This window comes from Aulonocara sp. 'chitande type north' Nkhata Bay, linkage group LG13, assembly GCF_057382095.1.
Source record: "Aulonocara sp. 'chitande type north' Nkhata Bay isolate Kocher_YH1m ecotype deep benthic linkage group LG13, A_spYH_male_GT1.1, whole genome shotgun sequence".
Lineage (NCBI taxonomy): Eukaryota > Metazoa > Chordata > Actinopteri > Cichliformes > Cichlidae > Aulonocara > Aulonocara sp. 'chitande type north' Nkhata Bay.
The window spans coordinates 4544189-4555805 of NC_141356.1; the positions used below are offsets into that span (position 1 = coordinate 4544189).

The following is an 11617-nucleotide window of genomic DNA, read 5'->3' on the forward strand; positions in this document are numbered from 1 at the left end:
TAAAAAGTAACGCAGTATGTTAAGTACCAACTCAAGGAGAAAGTAATTCATTACAGTACTCATGACATTACTTTCACACTTCTCCATAAGAGAAGTGAAACACACTGTGTCATAACTAGCATTTAACAAAGTAAACTTATAGGCCATAGGCTAAGCCTACAAAAATCCCAATCCTAATGAGAACACAGATACGATCTTTCTCCTGGTATTTAGATATGAAAACAACAATAAAAACCAGCAAAAAGAGAATTTAAAGTGCCAGCAGCCTCGGTGCGTAGCTGCAAATTAAAACGTTGGAAAAAGAAGTTGCAGAATTCAGTTTTCCAAGGACACAAATCATACTGTTCTGACAGCCACCTTTCTGCAAACAACAACAACAAACAAAAGGCATTCCCAGCTGTACTTTGTATGTCTACAGTCAAATATGTGAAAACCACTTTTCTTTTCATGTCATGACTTTAAGTAACAGTAAGGCATTTTTACATTCACGCGTCACTTGAGTCCAGAATTGCTGTTAAATAGTTGAACAAAACTCATCACTCGCCCTGGACGTGTGAGTCCATGTTTTCTATTTCACAACATGAAATATTATTTAGAATATGAATGGGGTCTGAATGCCAAAATTAAGTTAGTTCTGCTGTAAGGTGCAGATTTGCATCATGTTGCTAGGAAACAAACTGGTTTGAATCAAATTTATTTTCAAAGCTGTAACGGTGTCTTACTTTTAGGATTTCTGTCACAGGCCTACACTTGGTTACAACTCTGCTTATTTTACAAATTTGTTTTTGTTTTTCTTCAGTTGACATGTGACCAAATCTGCACTCAAAAGCTGTATTCTGAAATTACAGTTAAGTTTTGATGCATAATTGCAATGGACGCCATCAGATATGAAAACTGCTATGCACCCAGTGAGGTTTCCAAACAGACGGTTCCTTCAGACTGGAGAAATGTTGAGTGGACCGACGTACGTTTCCCTTCTGCTTTCTGAGGATCATAACAGGACGTCAGCTCTGTGCTTTGCTGTCTGACTCTGTGCTTTACTCTGACAGAAAATGAAAGTCTATCTGAATTCTGACCAAGCTGTTACTGCCAAGGATCTGCTCAGCATGTTTTTGGATGTGTCATCTCTGTTCAGGTAACTGTCTTACAAACGTGCTTTAGAAATGCAAAATTCACTTTCATTTGCTTCACGATTTTCCTCTCGTACTTCAGACGATTGTGAAAAACAATCACAGATACGGGATGGTGCATTACCGCAGTGCCGATGAAGCTGCCGTGGCTTTGAGGGAAATGAAGAGCAGCACCAAAGTCTTCTTCGTAGCTCAAGTAGGCATCAGGGAGGTCAGAGAGGGCCCCAAGGATAAAAGATCCGAACGTCCCCATCGAGCACCACCAGGCAGCTGTAGTTACCGCCCACTGCACAGACGTCCCATTCTGTGGGAACCACTGTTTCCAGCTTACAGACAGGTAATGAAACATTTGGACTCCCACAAAAAAGAAAAAAAATCTTAAGGTTTGTTTTTTATGGCTGATGATGGATGTTTTGATAATTTTATGAAATCTTTTGTTTTTCTCTCGTCAGACTGTGTCTATTGAAATTGATAACCTCCCACGATCTTGGTATGAAAGAGACCTGCTGCTCAGCCTCCTCCCTCCGACCACCATTGATGTAAAGGTGCTTACTCTCCAGCATTTAAAAGCACTGATTCAGAGAAATACATATGTACACAGCACTGAAAGTTTTAAATACTGTTTCTATTGTTTTAACATGTATGCTCTGTATTATGACCGTGCAGATATTTAAGAGAAAAGCCTGTGTGGTCTTGCCGGACTTCTCCAGTGCCTTGAGGCTCAGAGATTTGTTAAACAGTGCCCTTCACCACCTCCGCTTTATCTTTTCACCTCGTGGAAGACGGAGGTGCCCCACAGTGAAGATATCAGCAGCCGGCACCGTGCTCTGCTCTCGGTGACCTGTGACCTCTGCATGCTGTTACATATACAGATCAACACAAAAGCAACAATAACACAACTTCAGTATAATAATAAATGTAAATGCTGCTGTAGAGCTGGACCCATTATTTCTGCATTACATGTGTTACATGATTAAAACCAGAGAAAACAGGAGCTTAAAAGATGGGAAACAATAACACAACCAACATGCACAGTGATCATGGAACCTGAGTGGGATATATTAGAGAGCAAGTGGCCATTTTTTCCTCAAAGTTGCTGTGCTAGAGTCAGTAAAAAGCAAGGTTTCAGAATACACAGAACGTCACAGTTTGCTGTGTACTGGGCTGCATAGCTGCAGACCAGTCAGGCTGCCCATGCTGACCCCTATCCACCACTATGAGCACCAACAATGGGCACTTGACCATCAGAACTGGACCACAGAGCAATAGAAGAAGGTGTCCTGGTCGGATGAATCACGTCCTCTTTTACATCACATACATGCCTCGGTGCATGAGCCTGTGTGTAGGTGGCGACTGCCTGGTACCAGGATGCACCGCGGGAACAACACAAACCAGCGGAGGCAGTGCTGTGCTGGGAAAACTTGGTTCCTGCTGTAAAACTGGGGTTAATGATTGATGTGGCATGAGGGGGAAGTTGGCAGTCACTGATCTGAGTAAACAGAAAGCTTACAAAACAATGCCCCACTAGTGACAGAATTCTGGCTACCTTGCAACAATGCCACCTAAGTTTAAATGAGCCTAGGAACTCTAATTTAGTTTCTGTTCCACAGGGGAGAGAATCGGAATCTTTATTAATCCAAGACAATTAGAACAGTAACCGACTGAACTAAATTAAATAATAAAATATATTATAAAGTTTACAATATATAAGAAATAGCTGTGATATATATAAATAGCTCAATTATAAATATCCAGAATATTACAGAGATGAGATACATATGACTGACATTTTACTCTAACCTGTCAAACTTTATTATTTCTTAATTTCACTGAAGAGCATGTGCAAAAGTAACTATTGCTCTGTGTACTGTGCATTAGATGGAGGAGTTGTACAGGCATGGATGACTTCCTGTGTCGTTCTGTGGTGCATTTGTGTAATCTCAGTCTCTCACTGAGCGTGCTCCTGTGACCGTTGGCATCTGCAACACCCCACCTGCCGCCCCAGCATGCAACAGCATAGAGGAAGAGTTATCACTGGCTCCGATTTGAGAGTCACGACCATCTCTGAGCAGCATATCAAAGACATTACATTTGTGCAAATTAATTGCATGCTGGGTTGTCAAATGTTTGTGTGTTGGAGGTATTTCCACTCTTTGTTTTATTAAAAATGGAAAAAACCCAACTTGTTTTTTTTAGTATACTTTTCAGTTAACGAAAAGACTCACAAACAAGCTACAGCTTAAGGTATTGCAGTCTTCAGCTGCAAGGGATTTTCATCCGAGTAAAAAAATAATTTTGCCATTTTATTTTTGTTAAAAACATTAAACTAAAGCTGAACTTCAATCACATCTTCTTTATAATCCACAAAGTCAAAATAGCAACAACAGTGAGTTGTTGTTGAGTTGTGTGACATCGGGTTGCCTCTGTGTTTTTTTGTTTAGGGAAGTGACTTCTGGTACATCCCTGTGCTGATGATGGAATACAACAGTCAGTTCCTGGGAATGAAGAGGCAGGAATAACAGTGACTAGCTTGTGTATTGTATATCTGAGATCATGTGACACATGTTCATTTTATGTGAACCATAAAGTACAATATGTATCATGAGTAGATGGATGTATTATCCTTTATTACACTCTCAAATACGATAAAGTTTTTCTTCATCCTCCTGGTTTATTTGTTTTGTTTTCTTCGAGTCAGGTTATGCCAGATGTGGCATCATCTTGCAGGAGGATAACAATCAGCCCATTTGCTGACTGAGAGACTACAGCCACTTAGAGTTGTGCACCCAGAAAGAGGAAAGAGACATTAGGTGAGTCACTAAGCCCAGAGATTTGATTGCTTATACACGCATGGATGCCAAGGAAACAAAAACAACCATTCCAGACAAAGACGAAAACATAAATAGAACCTGTTAGGTATTTTAGTACCATGGTAGCATTTACTGGATATTGTTTTATAGTGACATTATGCAGGAAAACTCTGTCATTCAATAAGGCCCCTTTGTTTTAGTTATTTTTCTCTCTGACCCAAGAATTGATGTGTAAGACTCACAGGCTGGTACCCCAAGGTCGAAAACACCACAGAGATGAGACCACTTCCTTACTCCCATCCTCCCTTTTTCTTTATCTCCTGGAAAAGGCTCGTTAAAGGCTAGGTGGTTTGTTTCAGAATTCACTAATGAAAGAACTCTGTATTTTATGTCTAGGAGTGTATTTTGCTGGGATGATCATAAATTATAGCTGAACTGATAAACTACACAAGGGATACTTTGCTCAGAAGGCAGGAAGACGTTTCCTTATTTAGTCTGTACCGGTTTGAACTGGGAAAGCTGACACACGAACCTTTTTTTTCATCTATATAAACTGCTGTGTATCAAATAAACCTTTGAGTTGATTTGGGAAGGCAACCTGAAGCAGTCTGTGTTTCCTTGTTCTCCCAAGCTGCTCCCGGCGCTGTAACTAACCCAGCTGAACGGCATACCTGAGTGTTACTTTAAATAATTAGGAATCTTAGAAGGAAAGGACAAAACTCTGCTTATCGCTCACGCCACGGAGGAAACCCGGGACGGCAATTTCCTTCAATTTTGGTGTCAGAAGTGGGATCCCTGACAGAAGGTAAATATGCGTCTTTCATATTTATATAAAGACCTATTATACCTCTCTCAGTGATTGATCCATAAAAAAACGGGATATGCTGACGAAGTTTCACTTAGTGATCCAGAGAGATACACTGACGACTTCCTCAGTCCCCGAATAAAGTAAATTAACCCTTGTGTGGTGTTGGTGGACACAGGAAGTTGCCTGTTGTCTTGAATATTTTAATTTTGTTTAAAAAAATAATAATAATTAATTGTTTAATTAAACGTACGTTAAAAAGTGAGAAGTTGCTCACTTAGAAAAGTGACACAGAAAGTTGCCTGTTGTCTTAAATACTTCTCGTTAAGTGAGAAGTTGCTCACCAAAGAGTGACACAGGGAGTTGTCTGTTATCTTGAAACGTACGTTAAGAAGTGAGAAGTTGCTCACTCACAGAAAGCTAGTAAATAATTAAATTTAATTTTGTTAAAAAAAAAAAAAAAAAACGAAAGAAAACTGAAAACGGGTCTCACAGACCCGATTACCATACAAGGGTTAAAAGCAGTAAATTAAAAGCAGAAAGACACAGGAAGTTGCCTGTTGTTTTACGAGAAGTTGCTCGTTAAGCGAGAAGTTGCTCGCTAAGTGAGAGTTGCTCACACAAACAAAAAATTGCTAGCAATAAATTTAAAGTGACCTCAGCTGTGCCGCAGCGAAAATACTAACCTAAATCCTCCTAGCGTGTAAACCCCTCTGGAAATCACTGAACATGGGTCAGAATTATTCAAAGACCACAGACAGGTCCGATAAAAAAATCTAAAGTACCTGTAAAACCAAAAATTAATAAAATACAAAATAAAGTCTCAAATAACGGCTCAGTATAACTCCCATTTCCGGTTACGTGTAACCTACGTCCGCGAATCGGTGAAGACGTCCATGATCACGTATCCAGAACATGCGGGAGTGCTTATGTGACTGACTTTGTTTACAACTTAAGAAGTTCAATGCATTCTAATTTATTTCCGGAGCCTTATCCCGAACGATTATCGCCAGAAAACAGGTCAGTAGAAATGTTGAATATCATTTGTGATAAGAAAAGTAGTCTGCTTAAAAAGTCCTGTAGAAAATATATGATAGAATGCCGCGACGTGATGCATCAAATGTTACCGCTATGGACGAAAGGAGGGTAAATAATGACAAAATCACCAATTTCTTTAAGAATCTAAAGAAATTCCTGCTAACAATGTCCAGAGACAAAATTGACTTAAATGCAGTAACTATGTGTAAACAGAAGCCTGATGAATCTATCCTAGTATTCATAAAACGCTTTATGCACTGTTGGACAAGCTAGAGGTGCAAATTTAGCTCAGTTTTCCAGCAGCCGCAGACACCCAAAGCAAAAATGAATTTGTGTATTTCATTTAACATAAAGGGTGAAATGTTTGCTGACACTGATAACAGCTTATGTTTTCTCTGCCCTATGTACCGACATGATGGAGAAGGAACATCCTCTGTGTCAGCTGGACCCTCAGCAGAGAATGAACTCAACATCCTTTTTGTCCGGTACTCTATGTCACACACTGTGCCAAAAAAACGTGTACAGACGCCACTAACAGGTAATCCCATGACTGGGAGCCACACTTTTGTTTCTCTCACACTGTTCAACAACATGATAACTGCTCACACAAGTGAAGGTCAAACAGTGATTTTGTTACATAACTCAGACATAGGTTACGAAATATGTCGACACATAGATCTAACCTACCCTATCGACTGTACTATTTCTGCAGTTACATTGCCAGCTGAATACCAGAATATGACATTGTGGTCTAAAAGTGAGAATGATATAGGATTTATTGACTGTACACTTTATCACGTACACCTATTAAAACACAACAAGCCAGTATATGTCAAGCAGCATCCCATTTCCGCGGAAAAAGCCGCAGCCCTAGATGTCATGATAGGAGATTTATTGACTACAGGAGTAATAAAGCCCACACTCCTGTCAATCCTGTGCCAAAGCCTAACAAACCTGGCGTATGGCGTTTCATACAAGACTTAAGGCAAATTAATGCAGTCAACATTCCTCTGCCACCTCTCGTTTCAGATGTTCACAGCATATTGACATGCATTGCATACACATTTTACCGTGGTGGATTTATGCTCCGCTCCTTTTTCTCATGAAGACACACAGCCGTTATTTGCATTCACACATAGAAATAAGCAGTACACTTGGACTCGTTTGCCCCAAGGCATGATAGACAGCTCTGCTGCTTTCTCAATGGTGCTTCACTCCTCCAGGGCTGCACCCTGATCCACATGTGGATGACCTCCTCCTCTGTGCTGAAAGTGAAAAACTATGTCAAACTGCTACACACATGCTTCTCCAGCACCTCCAAAAGACTGGCCACAAAGCATATGCAAAGAAAATGCAGTACTGTCAGACTTCTGTTCAATATTTGGGATTCACACTGTCTCACGGAAAACGTTCCATGACTGCAGACAGGGTCAAAGCTGTGACCTCCGTCCCTCGTCCCACTACACAGAAGGAAATGTTGTCCTTCCTGGGCATGGTGAACTATTGCAGACAGTGGATACCAGACTGTTCTTTTCATGACCACATTCTGCGTGACTGTTGTAAAAAAGACAAGCCTCCTCGAATACTGTGATCCACAGAAATGACTGTCTCTTTCAATGCATTACAGGGAGTGCTGACCTCCGCCACTCAAAGGTGCTGCCTGAATTGTTCAGGAATGCCGGCCTGCCTGAGGGCAGTAGCAGCTTGCTCTATCATGATAAGGGACTGCGAGAAGCTCACACTCTAACATGACACTATTCTATACACCAATCACCAGGTCACGACCATTCTAGCAAACATAACTAAACAACATATGCAAATCTCACTATAAAAGCGAGCAGCACACCTGATTCGCCAGCACATTTATTGATCCTATGCTGTGTTCTTCTGACCGACAGGATGGCTCAGACAGGCTTGATGATCATGACTGCATGACACGTATACAGGAATCCACAGCACCACGTCCAGATTTAGAGCAAACACCTATCCCAGACTCAGCCACGGTTTATGTGGACGGGTCCTGTTCAAGGCCGAATGACAACTCATTTCTTTGTGGCTATTCAGTGGTGACATTGCCTGACATCATACTAGAGGCTCACTCATTACCATTTCACTCAGCACAAAAAGCAGAGCTCATGGCTTTAATACGCGCCTGTGAGCTACATTTGGATAAGCATGTGACGATTTACGCAGACAGCCGCTATGCATTTGGCGTTGTGCATGACTTTGGCACATTGTGGAGACAAAGAGGATTTAGATCTGCTGATGGAAAATAAATTGCTAAATTCTGATTTTGTTCAAAGACTTTTGCAGGCTATACAGCTGCCATCGGCCGTTGCAGTTGTAAAAACGAAAGGACACAGTACAGCTGACACAGACGAAGCAACAGGTAATGCCTTAGCAGACGTGACAGCCAAGGCTGCAGCTGCATCACAGCTCCCACCTCCGCAGGAAGTATTATCTGTGCCCCTACAGCTGCCACTTGTTACACTCCCAGACTATTTAGAAACAAATGTTGATTTAAAATTCATACAAGAGCAAGCCTCTGCATGTGATTACACCTATTGGGAGAATAATGACTGTACCTTAGATGACAGAGATGGCCTATACAAAATCTTAAGGGTTTGATTGCCCTCCCATATTCCCTGATGCCAGTCCTTGCCCGACATTTTCACTGTGTGAGTCATGTCGGACAAAGAGGGGTAATAGGGGCAATAAAATCAAGATTTGTAATTGAGAAAACATCACATGCAGTAAAAAGCATATTAGCAACCTGTCTAACATGTGCGCGAACTAATGTAGGTAGCTCAAAAGCAAAACATCAGCATTTACCACAACCAGATTTTCCATTTCATACATTACAAATTGATTTCACACATATGCCAGCACAAGGAAGCATCAAGTACTTACTGGTAATAGTGGATCAATTTAGTAAATGAGTAGAAGCTTATCCAACCTCAAAAGAAACTGCAGAAGTAGTCTATCAAAAGTTGAGCAATGAAATAATACCCAGATTCGGAATACCTCACCAGATTAACAGTGATAGAGGATCTTCATTCACATTAGAAGTAATTCAAAAGTGTGCTAAAACTTTAATGACCTGGGTCAAATTACTTACTCAAGTCCTGTGTGAGATTAGAATGACTCAATTAGCAGAACCAAATTATTTCCATTTGAAATAAGACTATTTCCAACACCATGGTCAGCTTCAAGAGGGGCACCGCTAGTAGAAGGTGATGTATATTGCATTGTCCACTGATGTTCACAACCTGATAGAAAAACTGAATAATAACTATCAGAAAGTTTGTCTCTCTCAGCTTTTCCCCTCCACAGTTCCACCAGTGGAGACAAGGAGACGCATGTTGGAGAAGCCACTAAAACCAAGGACACTCTGGGAGGCCGCGTTTTCCAGCCCCCCAGGCTTTACTGGCAGTGACGAAGAACCAGCATCCTCACAGACGGACAACCTCAGTGGATTCATGCCAGCAGGGTTAAGACCAGCCCAATCGGACCATCTCAGGCGTCGGATCAAGCAGACGACATCTCCGGCGAGCCAGCGCCCGGAACTAGAGCAAATAAACACATGGGTAGATGACATCTCCGGCGAGCCAGCGCCAGGATCCAATTTACACACACACACAATCACTGATTAACACACAACGTCTGAAAGAACAACGACAAGGTACTCAAACATCCAGCAGGAACAGAAAGCCAAAAGTACCACATGATGTCTAACCTGATAAAGCCAGACTCATTTCATCCTGATAATGGAGAAAATGAAATGCCCATTGTCATCATACGACGCTTATTCTGTGTCTCTCGAACCTGGGACCAGGCCAGGAGACAACTGAAGAACTGTTTTTCTTATATATTGTCTTATATATTTAGGTTATTTATCATATCTATCGCATTAACCTTAGGATTTCTCTTTGCTATTTTGTATTGTAAACTGCAACCATGTTCACATTTCTGCAGGTCATATTTTGCTGACTATACCTCATGCTCCATTTTGCAAGACACCTACTTAATGCACTCCTCACGTTCCCTAAAATCAGTAAATAGCAACATAGACGCCACTAATAAACCATCTTATGCGCCCTCTAGAACAGGAGCTAACGCCTGGTTTGAAAATGCCAGAACAGCCGCTCGTGATTTAGGAAACAGTAACTGTTATGTCTGTTCAAAGGCTAATCCAGAACAGGTAATAGTAGGATACCCCATATCCGGTTTCCCCCTCACTGAGGGACTAGAGAAAATCGGCGGAGATAATGCTCTCTTTAAAGACACTTTACAGTTGACTCTGAGCCCTCTCGACTGCCTACTTAGACACACACACACACCAACTAACCCTGAGACTCCATTAGGCGAATTATTGAAGTTATCTAATGACACCGCAGGGACCTGCGCCCCAATGAAACGCCCTAAGAATAGGTTAAAACCCTCACTGCCCTTAGGACAGATCCCTCTCCATTTTAATACTAGTATGATATGCCTGCGCAGACTAAAGTTAACTGGCCCAGACACACACATAGATTATACAAAGGATAACTATACATTCTTCTCTGACTCCCCAGGTGCACGCTGTAATGAGACATGGCTAGCTGTCTCTGTGGCTGAAGTTGTATCATATCTGGAGGAACACACACACAGTTCAAGTTCGAGCAGAGACTCGATCATTGTTCCCCCAGACGGTGTCTTAAATGACACTGACTGGGGGGAGTTAGTTAAATCACACATGGTCACGCGCCTAACTAGACCAATCCCACATGCTTATTGGTTGTGCAATAATACCCTTAGATTAGCTTTACCTGTTAATTGGACCAGTACCTGTGGTCTAGTAACCGTTGATGTATGCTGTACTTTCATTCCCAATAATACCGCTCCTAACGGTTCATTCACACAAGCTATGAATAGACTTGAAGCATTGCAGATAGAACTAATTGCCAATACAGGTCACGGTCAGTGGCTACATAAGTGGCTACAGGACATGTTTGGAAGATGGAAGGAACTAATTGTAGCCTTTGTAACCGTTGCAGCATGTTTTTGATGATTATTGTCTGTTGTGTGGTACCCTGTGTACGTTCAATGATAACCCGTATAGCTACTAGTACAGCTACTTCAATGTATTTGCAATTGGCACAAATTGACCCAGATTATGTGCCAGATGTTACCAATGATGTTCCTGATGTGTATATTGAACATTAGGTTGTGAACTATTACATTTTATGATTTGCTTTTTATATTATGTTATTACATTTGTGATTTTTCCTTTCTATTTGAGTTATTATTTTTAAAAATAATAAAAGAGGGGAACTGTTAGGTATTTTAGTACCATGGTAGCATTTACTGGATATTGTTTTATAGTGACATTATGCAGGAAAACTCTGTCATTCAATAAGGCCCCTTTGTTTTAGTTATTTTTCTCTCTGACCCAAGAATTGATGTGTAAGACTCACAGGCTGGTACCCCAAGGTCGAAAACACCACAGAGATGAGACCACTTCCTTACTCCCATCCTCCCTTTTTCTTTATCTCCTGGAAAAGGCTCGTTAAAGGCTAGGTGGTTTGTTTCAGAATTCACTAATGAAAGAACTCTGTATTTTATGTCTAGGAGTGTATTTTGCTGGGATGATCATAAATTATAGCTGAACTGATAAACTACACAAGGGATACTTTGCTCAGAAGGCAGGAAGACGTTTCCTTATTTAGTCTGTACCGGTTTGAACTGGGAAAGCTGACACACGAACCTTTTTTTTCATCTATATAAACTGCTGTGTATCAAATAAACCTTTGAGTTGATTTGGGAAGGCAACCTGAAGCAGTCTGTGTTTCCTT

General features: G+C 41.1%; 1 protein-coding gene across 2 annotated transcripts; it reads left to right on the top strand.

Moving 5' to 3' along the window:
* The first annotated feature begins 421 nt into the window (after positions 1-421).
* Positions 422-2171, top strand: LOC147315485 (uncharacterized). Of its 2 annotated transcripts, XM_086257998.1 has the most exons (5): positions 422-964; positions 1050-1135; positions 1213-1467; positions 1583-1675; positions 1797-2171. In XM_086257998.1, the coding sequence occupies exons 3-5, from the start codon at positions 1243-1245 to the stop codon at positions 1968-1970; spliced, it is 492 nt and encodes a 163-aa protein (XP_086114124.1). In that variant the 5' UTR covers positions 422-964; positions 1050-1135; positions 1213-1242; the 3' UTR covers positions 1971-2171. The 2 variants fall into 2 exon arrangements, with proteins under 2 accessions (XP_086114124.1, XP_086114125.1); XM_086257999.1 differs by having other exon boundaries at positions 422-1135.
* The last annotated feature ends 9446 nt before the right edge of the window (positions 2172-11617 follow it).

Coding starts and splice junctions, on each gene's coding strand:
- LOC147315485 (XM_086257999.1), top strand. CDS start 1,243: ATGGTGCATTACCGCAGTGCCGATGAAGCTGCCGTGGCTTTGAGGGAA. Junction 1,468..1,582: donor TGTTTCCAGCTTACAGACAG/GTAATGAAACAT, acceptor TTCTCTCGTCAG/ACTGTGTCTATTGAAATTGA. Junction 1,676..1,796: donor CGACCACCATTGATGTAAAG/GTGCTTACTCTC, acceptor ATGACCGTGCAG/ATATTTAAGAGAAAAGCCTG.